This window comes from Stegodyphus dumicola, chromosome 3 (assembly GCF_044657685.1).
Source record: "Stegodyphus dumicola isolate Sdum_Otavi_A_Nest chromosome 3, ASM4465768v1".
Lineage (NCBI taxonomy): Eukaryota > Metazoa > Arthropoda > Arachnida > Araneae > Eresidae > Stegodyphus > Stegodyphus dumicola.
This window is the reverse complement of record NC_140770.1, coordinates 263,296,588-263,323,145: the sequence shown is the minus strand read 5'-3', so window position 1 is coordinate 263,323,145 and position 26,558 is coordinate 263,296,588. Positions and strand designations below refer to the sequence as shown.

The 26,558-nt window shown below is 34.3% G+C and overlaps 3 protein-coding genes across 3 annotated transcripts; 1 reads left to right on the top strand and 2 right to left on the bottom strand.

The window, feature by feature from the left end:
- Positions 1-8,049: 8,049 nt before the first annotated feature.
- Positions 8,050-11,651, top strand: LOC146998331 (uncharacterized). The gene is made up of 9 exons (XM_085812501.1): positions 8,050-8,148; positions 8,250-8,297; positions 8,394-8,474; positions 8,558-8,614; positions 8,707-9,414; positions 10,340-10,645; positions 10,739-11,088; positions 11,170-11,541; positions 11,621-11,651. Exons 1-9 carry the CDS (start codon positions 8,116-8,118, stop codon positions 11,649-11,651), a joined length of 1,986 nt encoding a protein of 661 aa, XP_085668627.1. The 5' UTR covers positions 8,050-8,115.
- A 2,027-nt stretch (positions 11,652-13,678) lies between these two features.
- On the bottom strand, positions 13,679-15,413 carry LOC118182566 (uncharacterized). The gene is made up of 5 exons (XM_085814078.1): positions 15,125-15,413; positions 14,788-15,032; positions 14,622-14,709; positions 14,224-14,515; positions 13,679-14,120 (listed from the first exon to the last, which is right to left on the bottom strand). Exons 1-5 carry the CDS (start codon positions 15,263-15,265, stop codon positions 13,831-13,833), a joined length of 1,056 nt encoding a protein of 351 aa, XP_085670204.1. The 5' UTR covers positions 15,266-15,413; the 3' UTR covers positions 13,679-13,830.
- LOC118182565 (uncharacterized) lies at positions 15,282-19,949 on the bottom strand. Its single transcript, XM_035351936.2, has 12 exons — positions 19,851-19,949; positions 19,702-19,749; positions 19,525-19,605; positions 19,385-19,441; positions 18,585-19,292; positions 17,354-17,659; positions 16,911-17,260; positions 16,458-16,829; positions 16,298-16,378; positions 15,959-16,217; positions 15,526-15,851; positions 15,282-15,421 (listed from the first exon to the last, which is right to left on the bottom strand). The coding sequence occupies exons 1-12, from the start codon at positions 19,881-19,883 to the stop codon at positions 15,418-15,420; spliced, it is 2,625 nt and encodes an 874-aa protein (XP_035207827.2). The 5' UTR covers positions 19,884-19,949; the 3' UTR covers positions 15,282-15,417.
- Positions 19,950-26,558: the final 6,609 nt, after the last annotated feature.

The following is a 26,558-nucleotide window of genomic DNA, read 5'->3' as shown; positions in this document are numbered from 1 at the left end:
AGTTTATAAACACTACTAAAAGTTTATATATTTGTTGTTAAGAATGAAGTAGTTAGGCATAATCGCATAATCACTGATTACACTGACTGGCTAGATAATTTCGGTACACTTTTTTAATGTTAGCCGATAATTTTACCGAATTCTCAACTGAGGATGGCAAACTTGATAAAAGTAAGATTAGAATTTTTGATACTGGTAATTGTGCATATTTACTAATCAGCCAATCACGTAAATGCGCTGTGATGAATGTTGAGCTGGTGAAGTCATTATAATCGTTCTGAAGCTTAAAAAATTTTAATTTAAGTTTCGTTTCTGATGTAAGGAATAGCGGTTTTACCTTTTTTAAGAATCATTAACCGTTTATTGCAGCATCGAACAGCAAAACGGATAAAAGAACAACCGCTTAAATTCAGAGACACTTACGAAATGTCATCTACAACCTGGACATTAAATATCAAGGCATTCAGACATAATCCTGACTTTAGGAATGCTCTTGAAATGTTTGGCTGAAACACGTTTAGTACGAAAAACAACTAAGGTATTCTGACAGTGATGTTAAAGCATCTAAAGCTGTATATCACGGAACTACACACGGAGAGAATAAACAGAAAATTCTTTTTGTATATGAGAAATAATCATTAAGCCACCAAAAGTATGCACATATTGATATTACAAATAATATATAAAGTAATATAGGTTTCCTGATAACGTTCAGTTTGGAAGGACTATTTATACGGCCTTGATATAGTATAGTTTTGTTTTTGTATTTTTCCGTAAGCAATGTCTATACTTTTTTAACCAGCCAATGTCATAGGTTCAAAACCATAGCTGCATCTATAACTATCCATCTTGCATTATTGATGTGAATGTAAGGTATATGGTTAAAACTTGCTGTATCTAAATACGTTACGAAACTACGACGTTGCACGTAGCGTCCGGTACCTAAGTATTCATACGGATACGATAAGGCTTCAAACGCATGCTCAAGAATACGGAAAGGCTTCTCAGTATACGGTAAAGATTTAAAGGTCTGTTAATGAAGCTATCTTTATTAAATAGTATACATGTATGAAAATTATTCACTTGAAAAAAATTCTGTATCAGTGTTGTAGAAAATCTGACGACGACACGCTTTGACAAAGAGAAGCTTTTAATTAATAGCTTTCGAAACACAATCTAATAGTGCTAAAAGCTTGAATACTTGAATTTCCTTAACAATGATTTTCAACCGAATATTCTCTCATTAATTGAAAATTAAAATTTTGTTACCTAGAAATTAGTTCTTTATTAGGTTTCTGATTACTTCCGATGTACTAATTAACTTAATTAGTTTTTACTGTTACTTATGTAAACGTATAAATGAGTTTTGAGCATTGAAGCAGAAATATCATTAAAATTGCAAAGGAAATAGGAGAATAGCTGGGAAATTTAAATTAAACTCCGCTTGTCAATATTTTCTCTTTAAGTTCCTAAAACCTAAGGCGTAATCAGATTTTCCTACTTTCACAAAATGTTCAGCTTTAATTACTTAATTTTGCTTACGCAACATCTATGGAAAAATAGTAAATCAAGAGAGGTTCTAAGCAAAGTATTAACAAATTTAATTACAAAGTCCAATGTTTTATTTCCACAATAGTACATCTTTATTATCCAAATTTCCTTTACATTTTCTAGGAGATAATTTAATCATTCACATATTCTCTATTAAAATCAAAATCTTTAAATCTTAGGATAGCGCATGATTTTACCTTTTAAATCTTTTTTAAGTAAATTTTGAAATTTCTTTATTTTTAACGTATTTTATTCTTCTTATGTATATATATGTAAGTAATATTTTTCGTAAGTATATTTATTTTTTGCCTTTAACTTGTTCCATCGATTAGTATTATACTGTGTTTCATAATTTACTTTTTATTTCGCATAAAACCTAATATATTACCTCATTCAGTTTAATAGTTTTTTAATACTGTGTTAAAATTTCCGAAAATATAGCTTTAGGTAACTTTTTGGCGAGCTAACTACAATTTGTCTTCTTATTTCCTTAATTTTGCAGCACATTGCGCAAAAACATTTAGACCAAAATTGGTCTTTTTTGTATTGATCTTACAACTTTACTTCTAATAATATGTAAGTAATATTATGTATATATACATATACTTATATATAAATATATAGATATATATATAGATATAGATATATGTGCAAGATGTAATATATATATATATATATATAAAAGATGTAATAAAATACGATGGTTACGCTAAGAAATGGTTGGCAGCCCCAAAATTGACTATTCTAGATTTTATGTTCTCCTCCTTTCTCCCAAATTCAAGATCTTTCCAAATTACATAACAGTGCTTAAAAAGGGAACTGAAACCTAAAATTAACCAATCGCAGCTTAGCTGTACTTATGCACATACGTAGTATAAATATTGTGTCGCGAGCAATTACGTCATTCCTTTTCCTAACTTCTGCCATGCAAACACCTCCGAGCTCCTATTCTTTTCTGTCTAAGATGCTTACGTGGTACTATATACATATCACAATTTTTAAACGTTAAGTTTTCCTGTATACCTCAAAAGAAACTATAGAATTGTATAAAAACCATGAACGTCATTTATATGCAAATCACGCTAGAAAATAAAAATTTTTTTATTCAAATGTAACTATATTTTATTTACCAAATTGCCATTACTAAACTTAAATTGTAAAACTTCCTATGCATGCTGCCCAGACGGTATAGTGGTTAGGGAAGCCGAATGCGATACCAAAAGGCACCAATTCGAATCCCGGAGTAGGCATGGCTGTAAATGTCCATCCCTTCATTGGTTAGGTTAGGTTATAAGTTATTTCTCCTACTTTCCTAGCGTGCCTTCGTGATGTAGTGGTTCTGCAGGCTGGGCCGGTATTCCAGAAGTCCGTGGTTCGATTCCCGGCGAAGGCGGTTGCATAGTTTCCATCTTTTCTGCTTCCAATTAACCTAATGACTCTACAGTGGCGCCCGAGCTAAAAGGGTGATGGATGGTGATTTCTCCCCAACCCAGGATTTGGCGTCTAGGTCCCCTAAAACCCTAGTCGCCCTTTAAAAAGGGGAGTGTATAAGGTATTTCTCCTACTTTCCTAGCGTGCCTTCGTGGTGTAGTGGTTCTGCATGCTGGGCCGGTATTTTAGAGGTCCGTGGCTCGATTCCCGGCGAAGGCGGTTGCATATGTTTCACCTGTTCTGCTTCCAATTAACCTAATGACTCTGCAAGTTTAGGTTATTTAATTACGGCAAAGCCTCGAGGGCTATCCGCGTAAGGTGAGGGATGCCTTCGTGGAAGACTTTCTAAGGGAAACTGGCTCGTATACACGTTACACATGGGGAAAATCACGAAAACACCCATGCAGCCAGCCCGTTCGCGGAATCCGAACTTCGTACCGAACTACCAGTTTTCAGCGACTTTACCGCTCGGCCGCTGGTGAGCTTCATCCCTTCATTGGAGGTAAATGTGGCGTACCTGTTAGGTGCCTCTATATTGAAGTGGCCACTGCTTCTGGTCATAGTAGTGGTCAATATCTATGTTGACTTGTACCCGCCACTGAATAAAAGATAACGTTAAACTAGCTTTGTCAAAATTAAATTGCAGAGATTAATAAAATTAGAATAACTAATAAAATAGTTTTGCTGATATCAAATTGTAAAATCTTTGCACAAAATTAAATTTAATTTTTAAACTTTGTTTATGAAATTAACACATGGAAATTAAACTGTAAATGGCATTAAAATTAATTAGTAAAATTTAGCTTCCAAAATTAATCGTTATACACATCTTGGCAATATTGTATCGCTTTTGCTTTATTTTTAACTAATATGTAGTATTTGATTACTCTCTGCTATTTACTCTTCCATTGCTAAGATGTTCTAATTTGCTTTATAAAATACAAACTAGTTTACAGTAACAGCAGATGATGTTCGATACTATCTGAGATTTTGCTTCTGGTTTTAGTCTGAATTACTAGGAAATAGTTGTTAACTGGTGGCTTGCTATTTCTATACGTAGAACTGACGCTAGTCAAGGAGTTACTTAAATATATATATAAAATAAACATATTCGAGTCAATTCGAAAAAAGTTATCTTGATTATCCTATCTAAGATAAAGATGTAGTGAAGAAATTAAAGTAGTAAAAATAAGTAAGTCTTTTGTACTGTATTAATTTGACACATTTAATTAAATAGTTTATATGGAGAAAATGGAACAACTAGTACATGAACGAAAAATGAAAACGCTTTTAATTATGAAAACTGCCAGTCTGTCATGCCGAAAATAAATAAAAAAATGTATGACATGTAGAATGGCAGCTTCTTTTATGATTGATAATATTCCATGCTGTATCGTTGATTAATGCTGTGTTATCGTATAATAACGTGACAGGAAAACTACGAAAAACTATCAATATTTTTAGTATTCTTCGTAAAGCTTGTTTCATTTATATACTGTATAGCGTAAGAAATGTTTTTTTAGCAATTCTAGCAACAATGAAAATATTAGATACTGAATATATTATTAAATAAATGTATTTATAAATGCCGATTAAGGGAATAATTGAAATGAAATTAAAACATTAGCAGTCTACAAGAATGGCGATTTTTTGGAGTGACCTACAGGCTGGCAATCATCTTTGTGAGAAGGTTTATAAGTTGTTAACGAATACGTTTATTGCTTTCAAAATCGACGCCGGTTCTCATCATTTTCTCAAGTAACTAAAATGATAGTTTGAAAAGTGAATTAAGGATGTTATACCGCATTAAAACCAAGGTTTCGGCCATACGACGCGGAAGAAAAACTGAATATTTTATATTATGTGCAGTAGTGTCATCTGCAGTTTAAGCAATTTCTTTATAGTTAAATTAAATTTAATTTTACTTAAATACACAATGGTTTCATCCTACGCATATATTTTTCATTTTTTTTCACTTTTCTTGCATTTGAATGCTTTTTTATCAGTTTTATTTTTTGAACAATTTCTTACTAAATTATGCAACAAAAAATCTTGTAGGGAGTAATATATAGTGTTACGAATTTGGTATTTAAAAAGCTAATGTTAGTTCAATTATAAATTAAATGGTTTTATTTCCCGCGCAGTGCAGCGCGTGACGAATATTAAAAGAAGAAAGCTAAGTCGGAAAATTAAAAATACAAGAGCACGTGCATTTAACATTAAATAAATAAATATGTCTTTTTGATTTCGAGAAAGTACAAGAAAATTCTCGCACGCGATTTAAAAATCTTATAAAAGGAGGAAAACCTCTCAGTTTAATAGTAATCACCAGCTTAGAAGCATTTGAGGGAATTTCACTATGTTTACGATTTCTTTTCACTTTTTAACACACAGGTTCCCCTGTTTACAGCAGCAGAGCTCGGGGTCAGTACTTGGGTGGGTGATCACCCACGTGACTGGCCTCGACGTATCATCTTTCTTCAACTAGTGAAGATACACTTGTACGGCGCTTGTACGGCGGCCAGATACTTGAACCCTCCTTCTCCAAAGTCTACTTGACCAACTCACGTGCATTAGCACATGTTCCTGCTTCACCTTTGTCGGTGCGGTGTAAATCACCTTAATTTTTAATTCTTCCCAACGCCTTAGGGCATATCTCCAACAGAAGACGGTTAAAGTAGCAGAGGCTACTAAATGCCGCCTAACCATTCACTCGTTGTTGTTGTTTAGAAAAATGCTCTTGTTGATTGTAGAGAATTCGCGGATTAGCTTTCTTTGGCTGTTTTGAATTACGTTTTATTGGACATTTGAGTAGTTAAAAGATAACTACTGTGAGATATTGTAATACTGCATGATAATTTGAGAAAATTTAAGCATTTTTGTTGTGATAATAATAAATTTTTGTTCATTTTTCATCGGACTTGTGCATTTATTTCATAAGGAACCCGTACGCACGCATTTCAATTCGGATTGAGATAAAGGAGCTTTTTTTTTTTTCAACACTACTCTTTTCTTTATCTCGTTATAACAAAAACTGAAAAAGAATATAATTTATCAAAAAAAAAAAAAAAAAAAAACGAACTGTTATTCAAGAACGCAAGATTTAGAGCATAAACAAATTCGAAAATCTTTGTGGATTCGGAAACTTGAACAAAAAGTGAACAGATTAAAACAAATACTGTTTGTTGATACAAGCCAAAGCACAGGAGATTTGTTTGCCTAAGATTAGAAAAGCGTGCTTTCATGGAGGACTTTAGCAGAGAAACTATCATATTCTCGTTAGATATAGAAACACGGTGAAAACACCTAAATACCTTGCCGTTTGTCAGTATATGATGCGGGGAGGAATTATCACTGTATACCTATTTTATTCACTCTATCAATGGTGGGCAAACATATTATATAAAACTGCATAAAAGTTGTTTATTTGTCTGACAGTCACATGTTTTTCTATGAAATTTAAACTCTTTCATCAATAGAGCGTTTAAAATACAAAAAAAAAAAAAAAAAAAAAAGGTTTCTTTCGTTTAAAATAGCTAATAAACTAGATTTCATGATATTAATTGTTCAAAATTTAAATTCCCATTACATGTCATCAAAATTTAATTTGAGACAAGCGTGTAAGATCAGCAGATGAGTGAGCTGCTGCCAAAATAAAATTTATAAGTTCTATTTACACCTGAAAAGAAAATGCATAAAAACATTTCAGTTTGAATAAAATGATTTCATTCTTTGCAACCAACAACCAATGAGATACATTCCTCAAGAGAAGAAGAGGCAGAATGACCTTGCTTGTTTGCATTAGCTGTACATAAGTCACGTGATCTCTGAGGTCATCTGTATTGTTTGTCTAAAAAGGTATACATAAGTCACGTGATCGATGAGGTCATCGGAATGTATCTCATTAGTAAATAAGTTTTTGTTGCCAAACCAGGAAACAAAACCTTTTGACACTTAATTTATTACGTATATGTATGAGTTCATAATCGAAATTTAATGTAATATAGGAATTTTTTTCCTCAGTATCAATAAAAGAATTAACGTGACAATAACATACCGTGTCATTTATCCAAACCTGAAACAAAGAAGTTGCCAACAGCAACTATTTATTTAAAATGCTGAAATTAACGAAACATTTTCGACATATAATGGTGTCACATGGGAATCGCGTTGTGTCCGAATATGACCTTATATAATAATAATATATTTAATGTTTGGCAATGCTGTTTTTAGTCCAGAGGGACAATAGTAGTAACCGGAGGTAACCGTGCGGTCAAAGGATGCCGCCATGACGTAATATAACAATAGATGACGTAAGAGAACAATAGATGTCGCAATGGGGGGGCGTTCCTTTGATGTGCCGCCTCCGCCATCTTGGATCACGTGACAACCGGAAGTGACGTCACAGAAAAGCGTGGCCTCCGCCATCTTGGATTTCTCCGGAAGTGACGACACCAGCGCCATCTTGTATCACGTCATGGAATGACATCATCAAAGTTTCGTTTTTATTCTTTGTGATATACGTTTTAATTTATTATTTTAAGTGTTTAATCATTTTTATTCATTATTTTTAATTATGTTTCGTTATTTAATTGTGAATCATCCTTTTTTTAATTATTTAATCCGTCATTATTTTTAATTAGTTTTAATTGATTACATTATATTTTTAATACTTTTTAATGAATTTAATATTATTTTCCCTGAATTTTAAAAGTAACTCCACGGCTGAGATTCGAACTCGCTATCTCTGGGATGGGAGTCTAGCGCTTAACCGCTCAGCTAAGCCCTTCATGTTATCAAACCTGTTATTTTTCCGTTTGGAGCGAAAATCACCATGACGTCAATAGGCTGGGGGAGGGAAACAGGCAAACGTCATCTCTTTCACGTTGCAGCCTGTCGAAACCGCTTCACGCTTTCTACATCCGCCGTGGCGAACGTATACAATCTTAACAACCAATCAGATTCTCACTAATATTTTCTATCTTATTTCAGCCAATCAGCGTGTTTGTTTCTTATACATCGCCTATAAATTCGCTCGCTTTCACGATTTCATCATTTCTACTCTGATTCGTGCTGAGTGAACGTCATTTTGACTCTGTCATTTTCCTGCGCCATTTCGTTTTCTTGTACACGATGTCTGCTGAACGAACTTATTCTGCATCTAATGTAAGTATTTTTTCGCTTGTACTTAATGTCTAGATTACTATTTTAAACACGAATTTTATTTCTTTTTGAATGTTTTATTTATTTAAATTTTTAATTGTTAGGTCCTGTTTGAAGATCCTGACTTTCCTTTTCGGGACTCAGATGACGATGTAAGTTTTTACACGTATTTTTAACGCACTTTTTTATTTAACGTATTTTATTACTATTTGAATGTATTTTAAACGTATTTTATTTTATTTTGATAGTTAATCGATGAAGTGGATCAGATTTTTCTGGAAAATCCTATGGATCTACCCTTGTATTATCAAGTGGGTTCCGGATTTGAGGTAAATATTTAAGTATTTCAGCATTTTTAGATTCTGCTAGAATACTTTTTTCTTAGTACTAAAATTAATGTATTTATTTTTAGACTTCTTCCTCATCAGCTCATGGCCCTGTGTATATGGCTGCTTCGAATGAACGATCGGTATATATTTTTCTTTTCTTGCATGATTTATTAAAATAATGTATTTTGAAAATGTTTAATTATTACTGAAACTTATTTATTTTTTTTTCCAGATTGATGAGGCGATTGTACTCACAGAGAAGTCTCGTCGACGGAACCATAAATATCAGGCCGAGGAGATTACCTTGCGGGCCAGTATAGATATGGAACGGCTGCCTCAGAACGTGCAAGGCATCCCGATGGTCCGAATTCCTGACACCGTCCGGGAGTTGTTTGAGCAACTTATTCACCGGACAACAGCAAATCTGGGCCCATCAGACCTCATCCGATTCTGTATCCAAGCAGATGGGTTGGATAAGCCGATTAGCACGTCCCTGATGGCAGTTTCGAATTTAACAGTTGAAAAGATTCTGGCTACCGTGATGAAAGTGTTGCAGTCTAAAGACAAAATTGAACTGGATACGGGATTTGCAGTTGATGTGATCACCATAAAACGCCCTGTGGGTGCCGGACGAAATAGGAAAGTAGTCAACATCTCCATGGACAGATTAAGGAAACAGTCCATTCTGTCTATTCCATACGACGAGGAAGGACTGTGCTGTGCCAAAGCTATTGTTTATGCCTTGGTGCATTTGAACAAGGACACGAGGGCCATTAATGCATTGAGAGATCGGCGTAATGCAACTCTGATGAACCGCGCAAGGGAACTTCATTTGGATGCGAATGTATCTTTAGGCCCTTGCACTTTTGTAGAAATTGCCATATTTGAAGAGCACTTGGACACACAAATTGCAGTGTTCTCTTCGGAAAATTTGAATAGGGTAAGTCAATTTTTGTCTCAAGATATTTCTGCTTGTAAATATTAGCTTTGAAATTACCTGAATTTTTTCTACATATTTATTTATTTTAAAATCGTAATTTGATTTTAGTTCCATTTTGTTTATTTGTCAAATTGTGAATGAAAAAAATTTATTTTGGTATGATTTTTAAAATTAATCTTAAACAGTTTTTGTATTAAAGTTCATGTATTTATTGGTGATACTTTCATTTTGTTTATGCGTTGAAAAATATAACTTGACAAAACTGAATGCAGGCTGAAAATTTATTTTACTTTAAATTTTAAGATTAATATTTGTTCATGCATATTGTTTTTCCATGTTAAAAATATAACGGCTAAAAATTGATTTCTAAATTGTTCGATTTTTGAATTATTTTTAAAGTTTCTGCATGGTGACTTTTTCATTTCCACCTTAAAAATATAACTTGTAAAAATGTTTTATTTTTGATAAAAATTTTAAACTTATTTTATGCAATTCATTTACATGTTAAAAAATATATCTCGTAAAATAATTTTATATTTATTAAATTTGTATTTTATGCATGCATTTCGTTTCCATGTATAACTTGTAAATTTACATGCATGGTAAATTTTTATTTTTAGATTACTTTTCAAATTATTTTTTATTTTATGCATGCAGTTTATTTAGACGTTAAAAATATAACTTGGAAAAAGGTTTTATTTTTGACAAAATTTTAAACTTACTTTCTGCAGTTCGTTTAGATGTTAAAAATATAACTTGTAAAATTTTTTTATTTTCGGTTAAATTTGTATTTTATGCATGCAATTCATTTCCATGTATAATTAACTTGGAAAAATTAAATGTGCAGGTAATTTTTAGATGTTAAAAATGGATTTATAAATAGTTCAAGATTACTTTTAAGAGAAAATGTTTGTCTATGTTTTAGGTGGTCTATAAAGGCAAAGAGAGGCCTCAGCGGATCAATTTGTGGCTCCACGGTGGACATTACGACGTCATCAAATCTCTGAAAGGATTTTTCGGCAGCAACCATTATTGCACAACCTGTGCAAAGGCCTACCAAATGCCTGAAAGTCATAGATGTGCCAATGCCTGTCCCATATGCTTGAGGACCGACTGCTTTCCAGGCCAGCCCCAACGATGCCCTGACTGTGACCGTCTCTGCCGATCCGATGCCTGTTATGCAGCACACAAAGCCCTCACTGGAAACCAAGAGTTTTCACTTTGCGATAGGGTAAGTGTTTTGAAAATATATCTTAATGATCAAAGTTATTTATCATATAATTTTCTCAAAATTGTTATGTTAAAAAAATTATTGTCGTTACAGGTATACCAGTGCAGGGACTGCTGCCAAGTGATTGAACGCCGTAAGTGCCCTAAAGATCTGCATAAGTGCGGTACCACCAAATGTCCGTCTTGCGGCCAGTTTGTCGTGGCTGCTGAGCACCGTTGTTATTTGCGACGTGTTGCTCCGAAGAAGTCTGATGACAAGTTCATCTTTTTTGACTTTGAAACGGACCAGTCTTCAGGGGAGCATCTCGTAAATTTCGCGGTGGCTCAGTATGCCGACGGCACTAAAAAGGTGTTTCCGGGTTACGAAGCATGCCAAGATTTCTGCGCCTGGCTGTTCACCCCACAACACAAGGGCTTCACAGCCGTGGCACACAACATGAAAGGGTAAGTTAAAAATACCATAGTTTGCATGCTTTAATTATGACTATGCTTTCAATATTATTCATGATATTTTTTTACTTACAGATTCGATGGGCAGTTCGTGATGGCCTGGCTCTTGGAGCAAGGTACAGCGCCGGAGGTGATCCCTAACGGGTCTATGATCATGAGTGTAAGACACCCCAGTCTCAACATTCGGGTCATAGACTCGTTAAACTTTTTACCGATGGCGTTGGCCAAACTACCGGGATGCTTCGGTCTCACCGAATTAAAGAAAGGATACTTCCCTCATCTCTTTAACTCGAGGGAAAACCAGAGTTATGTCGGACCGCTGCCTGAAGCCCGGTACTATAGCCCGGATACCATGAGCACTTCAGCCCGACAAGCATTTCTGTCCTGGCATGAAGCACACAAGGGAGATGTGTTTAACTTTCAAGATGAGATGCTGGCCTATTGCAGGTATGTTTTTTCCTTTTTTCTTGCTTTAATTTTATATTTTATGTTTCGTATATTTAACATTTTCTTTTTATATTCATAGATCGGACGTGGATATTCTTCGCCGCTGTTGACGGAAGTTATCAACCTCTTTTTAATTCCATGAAAAACGTAAATTTTGAAGAAGGATTACCATCTAACCTGCAGACTCTTCAAAATGCTTTAATTATCATAGACGATTTAATGTCTGAATTAGCAAGTGATACTCGCTTAAGCAAACTTTTTACAAAAGGAAGTCATCATCGAAACCTTTCAGTCGTTTTTATAACACAAAATCTTTTTCACCAAGGCAAGGAGATGAGAAATATTCATTTAAATTCCCATTACCTTGTCCTATACAAAAATCCTAGAGATAAAAGTCAAATTATGCATTTAGCTAGACAAATGTTCCCCGGAAAAGTAAAGGCCTTTCAAGAAATTTTTCAGGACGCTACTTCAACTCCATTTAGCTACTTGTTGATTGATTTACGACCTGAAACAAGTGAAACGCTTCGCCTTCGTACAGGCATCTTTCGTGGGGATAAATACTATGTCTACCAGTCCCGATAGTTCATTTCAGTTTGAGACGTCGAATGGCTAACATGTCTTCTTCCATCGTGATCGATTTAAGGTTTTCAGTGGATGCCTCATTATTACTTTGTTAAAGAATTAGCTTTTTACTCCGTGCATGAAGGATATCACAGTTGCTGGTCATTTTTACCTCCTCAGCCTTGGAAAACATTATCACGATCTCAGCAAAAGTGTTTTGCTTGGGTCACAAGAAATCGTCATCATGTGAATTGGAGTGAGGGTGTTTTACCTTATACTCATCTTCGTATTATTTTGCAATATTTGTCATCTATTTATTCTGTCATATACGTGAAAGGATTAGAAAAGAAATTATTTTTAGAAAATTTATTAGGTAGAGACATCATAAATCTAGACTGTCCTAAGATAGAGAATTTAAAAAAGAAAAGTTCTTTAACATGTTCGATTCATGCAAAAGGATTTAATTGCTGTGCTTTAAACAAAGCGGCTGCATTTGCTACCTATATAAAAGAAAGTGTGCAAGAAAAAGAGCTCATTTGTCATCAGCATGTCTCATCTGAAGGATGTGGATTATCTAAAACTATTAGGAAAAAGTCGAATAAAAGCAGCTGTACTGAAAAAGTGTCCGAATCATCTCATCAAATCAGTTTGTGAATGCGTTTTAAATCTTCTAAAAGGAAACGTACCCATCACCAAACGCGTCAAAAATCGACTCGCCCCTTTTAAAAGAACTTTAAGAAAACTAGCGGACAAAAAAGTACCTCTTTTTAAGAAAAGACGTCTTTTGGTTCAAAAAGGTGACGGTTTCCTATCTTTCCTGATTCCTGCAGCAGTCAGTGTCTTATCCTCCCTTATCCATGGAACACAGTAAGAAATTTGGGCTGGTACCCCTGGATCGTATGCAGCAATTTGAAGATGAACATTTGAGTGATTTAGATACCCAAATTCAAAACATCTTAAAAAAGAAAATGGACGATGAAGAAAAGTCTAAATTGTACATCCAGGTTCTGCAAAAGTATGTTGCATTTCCTCATGTGAACACTTCCGAAGAACAACCGCCTGAACAACGTTCTGAGAAAGATATAGAAAAAGAAATTATGCAAACAGTTCCTGTGAAGCAGAAAAGAACGGCACAGAAAATAATAGATTTTCTAAAAGAGCATCAGATTTCCTGGACACAGAATAAAGAACTCATTCTGGATGATCATGTGTTTTCTGGCTCTGACATTGTTCAGTTGATAAACTTTCTGTTGAGAAATAGAACTCAAAAACCTTATGCCTTTGAACAGTTTAAAAATGTACTGAATGTTAACAACGTTCCTCAAGACTTTGTGAAAAACAAACATTTAATGAATGTAAAAACTATGTATGCTAGACCTAAAAGAAACGCATCTTCCAAACTATGGCTGAAATTGTAATGATACGTGAATAAATGTAATGGCTGATCATTGGTGTTGTATTTCTTTCTAATTAAGTTAACATAATTTTTGAAAATAAAATATGACAATTATTTTCTAGGAAAAACTTACCTTTCATGAAATCCTTTCAAATAAGAAAAACACAATTTTATCATTCAAACTTCTGTTTATTTATTTTTCTAAATAAGTTTTCTTTTATACACATACAAATGCATGATTCTGCACATATATATATATATATTTACATACAAAATTTCATTTTCAGATAAGGTTCTAACATAAACATAAAAAGTTCTTCTTCAATATACTAATGACCATACGGCAATGTGCTCAAGTCTTTTTGAATTACCCGTTTGTCTAATACAATTCTGTACATTTTTGTCTCGGGTTTATTCATCACCTTTCTTCTCTTCGCTTCTCGGGTGATTTTGGAGGGGTTGTGGAGAGAGATGATCTCACTTCGGTCGAGGCTGCAGACCAACCGTTTCATACTTTCAAAATTCAGCAACTGAGAATTCCGGAAGTTCAAGGAAAATCCTCGGACTTTGCAGCAGGTTTTCCCAGTGGCCGTCTGGTATGCGTAGTTTTTCGGTCCTCCTGAAAAAATAACAAGATCATGAGAAAAAGAGATAATAATAAAAAAACATGCATTAAACATTTTTGGTACACATTAAATAAAGAACTTTCTAAAGGTTTTTACCAGAGACGAAGGTTTTGATGACATCACCCTCCAGTTCATCCGTGAACTCTCCAAGAAAATTTCCTAACGGGGGATCATTTCTTCCATTTGAGGCATATATTATGGAGTCTGTGTCGTGATACAGGACGTCCCTACCCAATTTTTCCATTTCACTATACAGCTTGAGACGAGCCCAAGCTGTTGTGAACGTCGCTAATAAAATGTTGGTAGAGGCATCCTGCGGCACAAACTCCTTTGAAGATTCCCAGGAAATGGCAGCCACCTCAGGCGTGGGAAGAAAGACATCCTTGATCTGAAAATAAAAGAAGAGTCATGAGATAACAGTTCAAAATAGTTATGAGTTAACAGCTCAAAATACATTGAGTTTACAGATGAATAAAATCGGTAAGGAAACTTACTGTTTTAGTAGGATCCGCCAACATCTTATTAAATTCTGGCACCGTATGCACATAAGTAAGCTGTCCTTTGTTGACGTTCATACCCCATCTGAAAAAAAATCCAACATAAATCACAAAGAATTAAAAATGTTTACAAAAAATTTAAGTTCAAAAGAAATCATCTTACCTGCCCCAGAAACTGTTCAGGGCCAACTTGGCGACTTGTCGACGCCCAGGGTTTTTCGATATTTTTTCGGCCTCCAACTTGACACCCTCTCTTTCTTCGTATTGGCGAATGTACATCAGTCTGGCTAGTTCCGTCACACACTCCGAAGGCCATCCGCTACTTTCCTGCTTGATCTTCAGAAACAGATCAATGTATGATCTGAACAGAGAAGTAGACGATGCCTGGAAATGGTACACTTCGTAAATCTAGAAAATAAAAAATAAATGTCAGTTATAAAAAATTTTTAAAAGTAACCTCTGAAACTAAATAAAGATTAAAATAATCTTTGAGTACTTACATGTGTGATGCGGTAGCCTTTCTTTTTCGCCAGTTTGACTTCCTCCGTTACCCACGTTCCGACAAGAGCTCGCTCGTCGTCTGTATGGGTACACGGAGTCTGCAGTTGAAGAAGGGCGCAAGTCCGACACAGGGGGAACATCAGCTTCTTCCGGCACCGATAGGGCAGTACCGGAAGATACAGATTCCGTGGAGGAATCACTCGGCATTGGATAATTCCAAAATAATCTTCCACATCTCTAAAGCTTTCCGTGATGATTGTTGGATGTCCCACAGGGTAGACGCAATACTTGTTCACCTGTGAATAAAAACAAAAAAAGTCAGAAAAAACACATGATCAAAATATACAGAAAATTTAGAAAAGTTTAAGTAAACATTTTTGAAATAATAAAAAGTACGAACCCAGGGATAGAGTGAGGTAAAATCCACATATTTTGCGTCTCCCTCGTGAACAATTTGAGGGCATTGGTCCTTCCTCCAAAAAACGACTCGCGAGGATTGAGTCGATCCCTCAGATGGTGTTGATCCAGGAAAGCTTGGAGATCTGGATTTTTCTCCTTCTCTCTTTGAAATTCATGCTCCCACATTTCGATGACGTGGAAACCCTGGGTGCGAAGCTTTCTTGTCGTCTCTTCTGTCTTTTCTCTTAACGTTGCCATGGAAACCCCTTTCAGTGGATGTATGATATCACCATCGTAACACGAACTACATCCGTGAAAGAAACAGCCCTAAAATAATACAAATATATTAATAGTGTTCCACATGTAAATTAAACATTAAAAGTGTAAAATCATTAAAAAGAATCATATAGAAATATAATTTACTTTTTACATACCTGAAACTGATAGACGGTTTGTGTTTCTTGGCAGAATCCGTCTACCAAGATTCCGGCGACTCTGTGCTCTCCGGAACCGTTCAACGCATGTTGAATCTGTAGGCCTTCCGAAGCAGCAACAAAGTCCAACCATCGGATCGAATCAGGGCTGTAATTCGTTGAGTTGATGTAGCCGTGTGTAGGCACCATGGCAATCGTGTCGGGTTGAATGTGGCCACTCCGATACGTTGCCATACAGGCTGACGCAATGGTCACGTATCTGAAAAGACAAAAATAAGAACGATTTAATGAACTGTAAATATGATTATTATTGTATAAGAAAATGACAAAATGACTTACTGGAATGGATCCACATTCGCCACATCCAAAAACTGGGCTCGAAACTCCAGACAACAGCAGCGAAGAATATCCACGTCCGATCTATGAATATAAAAAGAAAATGTTAAATATACGAAACATAAAATATAAAATTAAAGCAAGAAAAAAGGAAAAAACATACCTGCAATAGGCCAGCATCTCATCTTGAAAGTTAAACACATCTCCCTTGTGTGCTTCATGCCAGGACAGAAATGCTTGTCGGGCTGAAGTGCTCATGGTATCCGGGCTATAGTACCGGGCTTCAGGCAGCGGTCCGACATAACTCTGGTTTTCCCTCGAGTTAAAGAGATGAGGGAAGTATCCTTTCTTTAATTCGGTGAGACCGAAGCATCCCGGTAGTTTGGCCAACGCCATCGGTAAAAAGTTTAACGAGTCTATGACCCGAATGTTGAGACTGGGGTGTCTTACACTCATGATCATAGACCCGTTAGGGATCACCTCCGGCGCTGTACCTTGCTCCAAGAGCCAGGCCATCACGAACTGCCCATCGAATCTGTAAGTAAAAAAATATCATGAATAATATTGAAAGCATAGTCATAATTAAAGCATGCAAACTATGGTATTTTTAACTTACCCTTTCATGTTGTGTGCCACGGCTGTGAAGCCCTTGTGTTGTGGGGTGAACAGCCAGGCGCAGAAATCTTGGCATGCTTCGTAACCCGGAAACACCTTTTTAGTGCCGTCGGCATACTGAGCCACCGCGAAATTTACGAGATGCTCCCCTGAAGACTGGTCCGTTTCAAAGTCAAAAAAGATGAACTTGTCATCAGACTTCTTCGGAGCAACACGTCGCAAATAACAACGGTGCTCAGCAGCCACGACAAACTGGCCGCAAGACGGACATTTGGTGGTACCGCACTTATGCAGATCTTTAGGGCACTTACGGCGTTCAATCACTTGGCAGCAGTCCCTGCACTGGTATACCTGTAACGACAATAATTTTTTTAACATAACAATTTTGAGAAAATTATATGATAAATAACTTTGATCATTAAGATATATTTTCAAAACACTTACCCTATCGCAAAGTGAAAACTCTTGGTTTCCAGTGAGGGCTTTGTGTGCTGCATAACAGGCATCGGATCGGCAGAGACGGTCACAGTCAGGGCATCGTTGGGGCTGGCCTGGAAAGCAGTCGGTCCTCAAGCATATGGGACAGGCATTGGCACATCTATGACTTTCAGGCATTTGGTAGGCCTTTGCACAGGTTGTGCAATAATGGTTGCTGCCGAAAAATCCTTTCAGAGATTTGATGACGTCGTAATGTCCACCGTGGAGCCACAAATTGATCCGCTGAGGCCTCTCTTTGCCTTTATAGACCACCTAAAACATAGACAAACATTTTCTCTTAAAAGTAATCTTGAACTATTTATAAATCCATTTTTAACATCTAAAAATTACCTGCACATTTAATTTTTCCAAGTTAATTATACATGGAAATGAATTGCATGCATAAAATACAAATTTAACCGAAAATAAAAAAATTTTACAAGTTATATTTTTAACATCTAAACGAACTGCAGAAAGTAAGTTTAAAATTTTGTCAAAAATAAAACCTTTTTCCAAGTTATATTTTTAACGTCTAAATAAACTGCATGCATAAAATAAAAAATAATTTGAAAAGTAATCTAAAAATAAAAATTTACCATGCATGTAAATTTACAAGTTATACATGGAAACGAAATGCATGCATAAAATACAAATTTAATAAATATAAAATTATTTTACGAGATATATTTTTTAACATGTAAATGAATTGCATAAAATAAGTTTAAAATTTTTATCAAAAATAAAACATTTTTACAAGTTATATTTTTAAGGTGGAAATGAAAAAGTCACCATGCAGAAACTTTAAAAATAATTCAAAAATCGAACAATTTAGAAATCAATTTTTAGCCGTTATATTTTTAACATGGAAAAACAATATGCATGAACAAATATTAATCTTAAAATTTAAAGTAAAATAAATTTTCAGCCTGCATTCAGTTTTGTCAAGTTATATTTTTCAACGCATAAACAAAATGAAAGTATCACCAATAAATACATGAACTTTAATACAAAAACTGTTTAAGATTAATTTTAAAAATCATACCAAAATAAATTTTTTTCATTCACAATTTGACAAATAAACAAAATGGAACTAAAATCAAATTACGATTTTAAAATAAATAAATATGTAGAAAAAATTCAGGTAATTTCAAAGCTAATATTTACAAGCAGAAATATCTTGAGACAAAAATTGACTTACCCTATTCAAATTTTCCGAAGAGAACACTGCAATTTGTGTGTCCAAGTGCTCTTCAAATATGGCAATTTCTACAAAAGTGCAAGGGCCTAAAGATACATTCGCATCCAAATGAAGTTCCCTTGCGCGGTTCATCAGAGTTGCATTACGCCGATCTCTCAATGCATTAATGGCCCTCGTGTCCTTGTTCAAATGCACCAAGGCATAAACAATAGCTTTGGCACAGCACAGTCCTTCCTCGTCGTATGGAATAGACAGAATGGACTGTTTCCTTAATCTGTCCATGGAGATGTTGACTACTTTCCTATTTCGTCCGGCACCCACAGGGCGTTTTATGGTGATCACATCAACTGCAAATCCCGTATCCAGTTCAATTTTGTCTTTAGACTGCAACACTTTCATCACGGTAGCCAGAATCTTTTCAACTGTTAAATTCGAAACTGCCATCAGGGACGTGCTAATCGGCTTATCCAACCCATCTGCTTGGATACAGAATCGGATGAGGTCTGATGGGCCCAGATTTGCTGTTGTCCGGTGAATAAGTTGCTCAAACAACTCCCGGACGGTGTCAGGAATTCGGACCATCGGGATGCCTTGCACGTTCTGAGGCAGCCGTTCCATATCTATACTGGCCCGCAAGGTAATCTCCTCGGCCTGATATTTATGGTTCCGTCGACGAGACTTCTCTGTGAGTACAATCGCCTCATCAATCTGGAAAAAAAAATAAATAAGTTTCAGTAATAATTAAACATTTTCAAAATACATTATTTTAATAAATCATGCAAGAAAAGAAAAATATATACCGATCGTTCATTCGAAGCAGCCATATACACAGGGCCATGAGCTGATGAGGAAGAAGTCTAAAAATAAATACATTAATTTTAGTACTAAGAAAAAAGTATTCTAGCAGAATCTAAAAATGCTGAAATACTTAAATATTTACCTCAAATCCGGAACCCACTTGATAATACAAGGGTAGATCCATAGGATTTTCCAGAAAAATCTGATCCACTTCATCGATTAACTATCAAAATAAAATAAAATACGTTTAAAATACATTCAAATAGTAATAAAATACGTTAAATAAAAAAGTGCGTTAAAAATACGTGTAAAAACTTACATCGTCATCTGAGTCCCGAAAAGGAAAGTCAGGATCTTCAAACAGGACCTAACAATTAAAAATTTAAATAAATAAAACATTCAAAAAGAAATAAAATTCGTGTTTAAAATAGTAATCTAGACATTAAGTACAAGCGAAAAAATACTTACATTAGATGCAGAATAAGTTCGTTCAGCAGACATCGTGTACAAGAAAACGAAATGGCGCAGGAAAATGACAGAGTCAAAATGACGTTCACTCAGCACGAATCAGAGTAGAAATGATGAAATCGTGAAAGCGAGCGAATTTATAGGCGATGTATAAGAAACAAACACGCTGATTGGCTGAAATAAGATAGAAAATATTAGTGAGAATCTGATTGGTTGTTAAGATTGTATACGTTCGCCACGGCGGATGTAGAAAGCGTGAAGCGGTTTCGACAGGCTGCAACGTGAAAGAGATGACGTTTGCCTGTTTCCCTCCCCCAGCCTATTGACGTCATGGTGATTTTCGCTCCAAACGGAAAAATAACAGGTTTGATAACATGAAGGGCTTAGCTGAGCGGTTAAGCGCTAGACTCCCATCCCAGAGATAGCGAGTTCGAATCTCAGCCGTGGAGTTACTTTTAAAATTCAGGGAAAATAATATTAAATTCATTAAAAAGTATTAAAAATATAATGTAATCAATTAAAACTAATTAAAAATAATGACGGATTAAATAATTAAAAAAAGGATGATTCACAATTAAATAACGAAACATAATTAAAAATAATGAATAAAAATGATTAAACACTTAAAATAATAAATTAAAACGTATATCACAAAGAATAAAAACGAAACTTTGATGATGTCATTCCATGACGTGATACAAGATGGCGCTGGTGTCGTCACTTCCGGAGAAATCCAAGATGGCGGAGGCCACGCTTTTCTGTGACGTCACTTCCGGTTGTCACGTGATCCAAGATGGCGGAGGTGGCACATCAAAGGAACGCCCCCCCCATTGCGACATCTATTGTTCTCTTGCGTCATCTATTGTTATATTACGTCATGGCGGCATCCTTTGACCGCACGGTTACCTCCGGTTACTACTGACAATTTGCCCTGAAGGACTATTAATTTCGTTTCGGCATTTTACGTCGAAAACTTAAAAAAGGCTGTATCACTTTTCAAATCGCTGCCACCTATATTATCATCCTATCTCATAGTTAAAGAAATTAAATAATGGAGAATCTGTATAAATGTATGTACGTTTCTCGCATTGTGATAAAACAACGGTACCTAAGAGCCATCCAATTTTGAATAAGGTTATCCTCCACCGAATATGGGCATCTGAAAGCCCAAATTTGAATTTGAAATTTGTTTTATTATCGATTTCAGATTTTGTAACACTTCAGCGAATTTTAGGTTAAAAAACCTAAACGATTTCAAAGCGAGCAATGGCAATACTGTACTGGAAAAAAAAATTTTTTATCTCCAACGCGAGAGACTCTGTATCGGAAATTCTCAAGATATGCTCATTTTAAAATTTATTTGCGATATTGCTGTTGAACTGAATTTTATAATTTGAGTATGTAGAACATGAAATTTAATAAATAAAGGTAACACACAAAACATTAAAAAATAAGCCCCCTTTGGACGTAATTTAAAATATAAAACCTTTCATGTTTTCTAAATCTTACAAATTTTTTATTAATAGGCTGTACGATTTGAAAGCGAGAAATGGCAACACCTTTTGAAATAAAGCAGATTTTTATCTCCAGCGCGCAAATCTATTGCCACTCAGAAAATGAGTGCGAAAATTAGCGTTTTAAAGTCTCTAGTTAATATCTCGGCTAATCAAAGTCGTACGAAGATAAGAATTGTGGAAATAGTGTACGTAAATCTGTGATAATATTCCATAAAATATTAAAAACACGCGATATATATATTTTTGCAAGCTTTTTCATAAGAAAACTTAAGCGAAGTGTAATTTCAAACAACTGACATTGCCTGTTGACTCAAAAATATTTTGTTAAAACATGTTTCTTTTCACTGGAAAAATAACCTTCCCAAGGGTTGGTAGAAACTAATTTTAAACGAGGTTTTGTATCGCAGAATTTCAAGAATGGAGGACAAAAACACCTTAAGCTCCGCTCTGAAGAATTGATATCCGATAGCTCACGAAACGATGACGTGTAAAAAACTTCTGCTTGGTAAAATATAGCAATCTAGAAAACTTTGAATTTCACATTGGAACCAATGCCTCTCAGCTAAGATGTACTTCAATATCAAGAACAAAGAATATGTTAAGCTTGCATAAAACGAAAGGACTTGATCCTTTTTGAAATTGCACTTTTGATTGTTCACTTGACATTACCATGAAAAAGAAATTAATTTTATTTTTTGTAAGCCTCAAACAATTGAAGAAGATGAAGAAGAAAATACTAATTTTTACCCACCTTTGATTTTTTTTACGTTATTATTATGCCATTTATTAATTGCTATAATTTTCTTTCGAAACTCTTGTAATAAACGTTTACTGAAAGATTATTCTATATTAACAGAAAGAAATCTCATAGCAGTTTATGTACTGACGTGTATAGTTTTATTCTACAATATTCTCTCCTAAAAGTGAATGTAATAAAAAAACAAAAGTTCATATTTTCAACAAAACCGCTGTCGGATTATTACTCGGATTTTTTTTTCTTTGGCTAAAGACGCCGTCTCGCGCTTAAATCGCTTTACTTTGCAACTAAGGAGCTTTAACTAAGGAACATTATCAGCAATTTTTTTTTTATCTGTCATTTAGCAATCTTACTACTCAGACTGTTATCCGGGGTTCGCCCGTAAGCAGACTAGCACACAATAATACAAAATAAATGTACAGAAATATATTAGAATTATAAACAAAAACGTATTGTTGCGTACGTAAGTGTTCGTAATAGATTGAATGCACATGTCCGATAATAGGTTAATAAAATTTAATTTATTTTGATCAAAAGAAGTATTTCAGAATTCTGGAATTTTTCCACAGAAATATTCGTACACGTGTTCACAGTATCAGGCAGTATAATCAGTAGTTGTACTTCAAACTACTAAGATCGTTAAACACAATGAAATACGAAGCGTATCCATCTAAAGAGAAAGTTAATCCGAACTCACCCTGAACTCGCAACAATAGCAACAACAGCAACTAACTAACTGACTAAATAACTGACAGCAGATGCTTATTTTCGGTTTTAAATAGTGCTCAGTCGACCTCTGAGATATTTCTAGTACTTTTGGCTTCTCGAGATTACTGGAAAGCAATTCGAGGGTGGAATTACGCTTACAGCTAACATAGTGGTCAATTACATTTATTCAATTTCAATACATATTACGATGATACAGGGACCGTACCCAAATGTCGCCAAATTGTCACCAGATTTGGCGACTTTTGGCTTTTTTGAGGCGAGACTTTTTCCTTTTTCGAGGCGAATTTGGCGACACAAAAGTAGCCAAAACTGCTGTCAGCTTGGTGATATGTCACCAAATTACCGAGGTACCCATTTACTCCATGTTAAATGCAATGTGCCTGTATACCTACTTTTCCGGCAAAGCTTTCTCTTAAAATTACTCTCGCGCTACATCACACAGAAAAATAAACAATTTTACTTACAATTTTACTGAAATTACCTATTTAAGTACAAAATTCGTAACATTATATTAATTTGAAGCTTCATTTAATTTTTATTTGCATTTATCAATAAGCTTCTTTACTTCAAATTACATTTTCCTTATGCTTTATCGTTTCGTGGATATAAATCGTGCATTATTGGGAAATTTTTATCAGAAACTGTGCTATATTTCCTAATAAATATTTAATGTCTCCTAATAAGTAAACTAGATTAAAAAGCATTATAATAATTGCTCTTAATTATTTCGCTTGAAACCTGTTCTAAAGCATCACAGATATTTACGCGAAATATTTTCTCCCTTAATCTCTTTCACTCTTCATTAGAACATTAAAGAAATTAAACAAGATCCAATTCTAAAGCAATTTTAGCTTTGTCATACATTCAGCAAGTGAATTTTGTGAAATGCTAATTTTTACGTTTTTTTCTAAATTTTGAAGGATAACTTAATACTAGATAATCCTGAATCAATTTGAATACGTTGCAATTATCATATGTCATTTGCGTAATTGTCTCTCTCACTGGAAATTATACTGATGTCCAAATGACATAAATGCCGTATTATAGGTATTTAGCATAATAATCGCAATTCATTTAACATTTGTGAATTTTATGCCTTTATATTCAAGATAATGCTTTAAAGTTCTGCTACAACACTTAAGAAGAAAAAAAAAAGCCTTCATTCCGAATATTTTTGCATGCTTTAAAGAATTGATAAAATAAGTTAATTGAAAAAATTAATATGAGATTAAAAAAATAATAAACTGCAGCTTGGGTAATATACTGAAATTTTTCCCATATAATTAAGTTGCAAAGCCGGATTTTTATCCCTAAAGAGACGTTAGCATTAGAATGAGGTATTAGTCTCAAAACGGTATTTTGCGTCAAACCACTTAAATGCATTGTATTACTTTTCAAATTGTTGCCACCAAATATTATCGCCCTGTACTATGTTTAAGGAAATTGTATAATGAAGAATCTACATGAATGTACGTATGTATTTTCCTCGCATAGTAAAGAAACAAAGGTATCTGGAGCAAACAAATTCTGAATAACGTAGTCCTTCATCCGAACTTGGGCACCCGGAAGCCCGAATTTTGAATTTTGAATTCGTTTTATTTACTACTTCATGTTCAACGAAATTTGAGTAAAAAAACTCAAAGCCAACAGTGGCAACACTATACAGATTAAAACATTTTTAATATCCAATGTTCGAAACTGTCTGGCGAAAATTCTAAAGAAATGCTGTTCTTAAATATATTATAGTTTTGTTATTGAATCGAATTTTATGCGGCATAAGCGCCGAGAACGTGATGTTTAATAAAAAAAAGTAAACAACAAAAAAGTTAATAATGAAAAGACAAATGTTTTGCAATGTGACCTCAGTAAGAAAACTGAACTTGATACGATTATCTCAGAAAAGACTGAAAGAAAAAAAAAAAAAAAAAAAAAAGACAACTATATGTCAACACTTAATGGTGCATCATAAATTCTAAACCCATCCTGCTATGCTGCTTTGAAAATTTTTGTAATTTTGCTGTTGAGTTGCATACGGCGTAAATGCGAAGAAATTTATGTTTAATAATAATGCTAAAAAGACAAAAAAAAAAAAAAAAAAAAAAAAGGTTAGTAGGAGTGAATTTAGTAGCAGACTGGTAGACGGCGAGCTCACCAAGAGCACAAAAAAAACTTAACTCTTCTTTTTGGGAGGCCTTTGAAATCTAAAACCTGTCACCACTTTTGAAATTTTTATTATTAGTCCAAAGGGATTTGAATCCCGAAGGACTATTAGTTTCGTTTTGGCATTTTGCGTCGGACTCATAAATGTCGGTTCACTTTTCAAACTGTTGCCACAAAATGTTAGAGTCCTGCATTATATTTGAAGAAATTAAATAATGAAAAATCTGCATAAATGTATGTATATTTCTCGTATTGTGATAAAACAACGGTACATAGAGTCATCGAATTTTGAATAACGTAATATTCCAACGAATATGAGCATGTGGAAGACCAAATTTGAAATTTGAAATTTGTTTTATGATCGATTTCCTATTTTTTAAAACTTTGACGAATTTTTGATTAACAAACTCAAGGATTTCAAAGCGAGCAATGGCAACGTTGTGCAGAAAAAAACATTTTTATCTCCAGCGCGTGAGTCTCTGTATCGGAAATTCTAAAGATATGCTCGTTTTAAAACTATTTTGCGATATTGCTGTTGCACTGGATCTTATGGTTTAAGTGCGAGGAACATGATATTTAATAAAGAAAGGTAACACACAAAGTGTTAAAAAACGCCCCTCTGGACGTAATTTAAAATCTGAAACATTTCAGATTTTGTTTTTTATTAATTTTTATTTTTAGTACATCTTTTCATTCCATGTCCTTTTTCACTAAGAATATGCCTCAAAAACATGGGCATAAACATAAATATGGTGTTAATAAATAGGCTAAGACACGTCAGTTTTTTATTTATCGTTTTGAAAATTTTAGTTAAAGGATCTAAGTCTCCTACTCGAGATTAAATCTTAGCTTGAATCAACTTTCTTGAGAAATGTATTTAAATTTTAATACCTTAACATCTTGCATTCAGACATTTATTTAAATTAATCTAAACTGAAATATTATTATTTAATTAATCCAGGCAACATTTTGGTGTGTAGTAATTATTCTTTCACCGTAGCTCTCGTTTAAACGTCTCTCAAGAAATTATCTTTTAGGCCAGAAAATCATTTCTAACAGGCAAAATATACCGCTAACACTAAAACGTTAGAATACTAGTCATGATATCTATAAGTGCACAGATATGCATCTTAAAATATATCCAAATAATTAATGTATAAATTGGAGGAAAAGGAGTTAAAGCACCAATTGGGAGGGTCATTCTGAAATTATGTGGTAACAATTAAATACCATATACTCGCGGTCCTTTCGAGAACGTAAGGATTTTTGGAAAAACGCGTCACCACTTACTGTCCTTTACAAAACGGTGATGGAGTTTAAACTGTGAAGTTGCTTTGTTTTAAGAAGTGTGTAGTTATTTTGCATTCGGTTTATAACCTGGAGCGTACGCTTGTGAAACGAAAGAGGAGGTATGAGATTTAGCTTCAGTTTTTAAGAACCAAATAAGCTACTATATATTAAGAAGTAAAAATACCTGCTCTAATTTAAGTGATTTTAATTTATTGTATGATGCTCATAAGAAGAATAATATTAGTGGAAATTGTA

Coding starts and splice junctions, on each gene's coding strand:
- LOC146998331 (XM_085812501.1), top strand. CDS start 8,116: ATGTCTGCTGAACGAACTTATTCTGCATCTAAT. Junction 8,475..8,557: donor AAGTGGGTTCCGGATTTGAG/GTAAATATTTAA, acceptor ATTTATTTTTAG/ACTTCTTCCTCATCAGCTCA. Junction 11,542..11,620: donor GAGATGCTGGCCTATTGCAG/GTATGTTTTTTC, acceptor TTATATTCATAG/ATCGGACGTGGATATTCTTC.
- LOC118182566 (XM_085814078.1), bottom strand. CDS start 15,265: ATGTTCCCCCTGTGTCGGACTTGCGCCCTTCTTCAACTGCAGACTCCG. Junction 14,710..14,787: donor CTGAACAGTTTCTGGGGCAG/GTAAGATGATTT, acceptor ATTTTTTTTCAG/ATGGGGTATGAACGTCAACA. Junction 14,121..14,223: donor CATCAAAACCTTCGTCTCTG/GTAAAAACCTTT, acceptor TTATTTTTTCAG/GAGGACCGAAAAACTACGCA.
- LOC118182565 (XM_035351936.2), bottom strand. CDS start 19,883: ATGTCTGCTGAACGAACTTATTCTGCATCTAAT. Junction 17,660..18,584: donor CTTCGGAAAATTTGAATAGG/GTAAGTCAATTT, acceptor TCTATGTTTTAG/GTGGTCTATAAAGGCAAAGA. Junction 16,218..16,297: donor GCGAATGTGGATCCATTCCA/GTAAGTCATTTT, acceptor TTGTCTTTTCAG/ATACGTGACCATTGCGTCAG.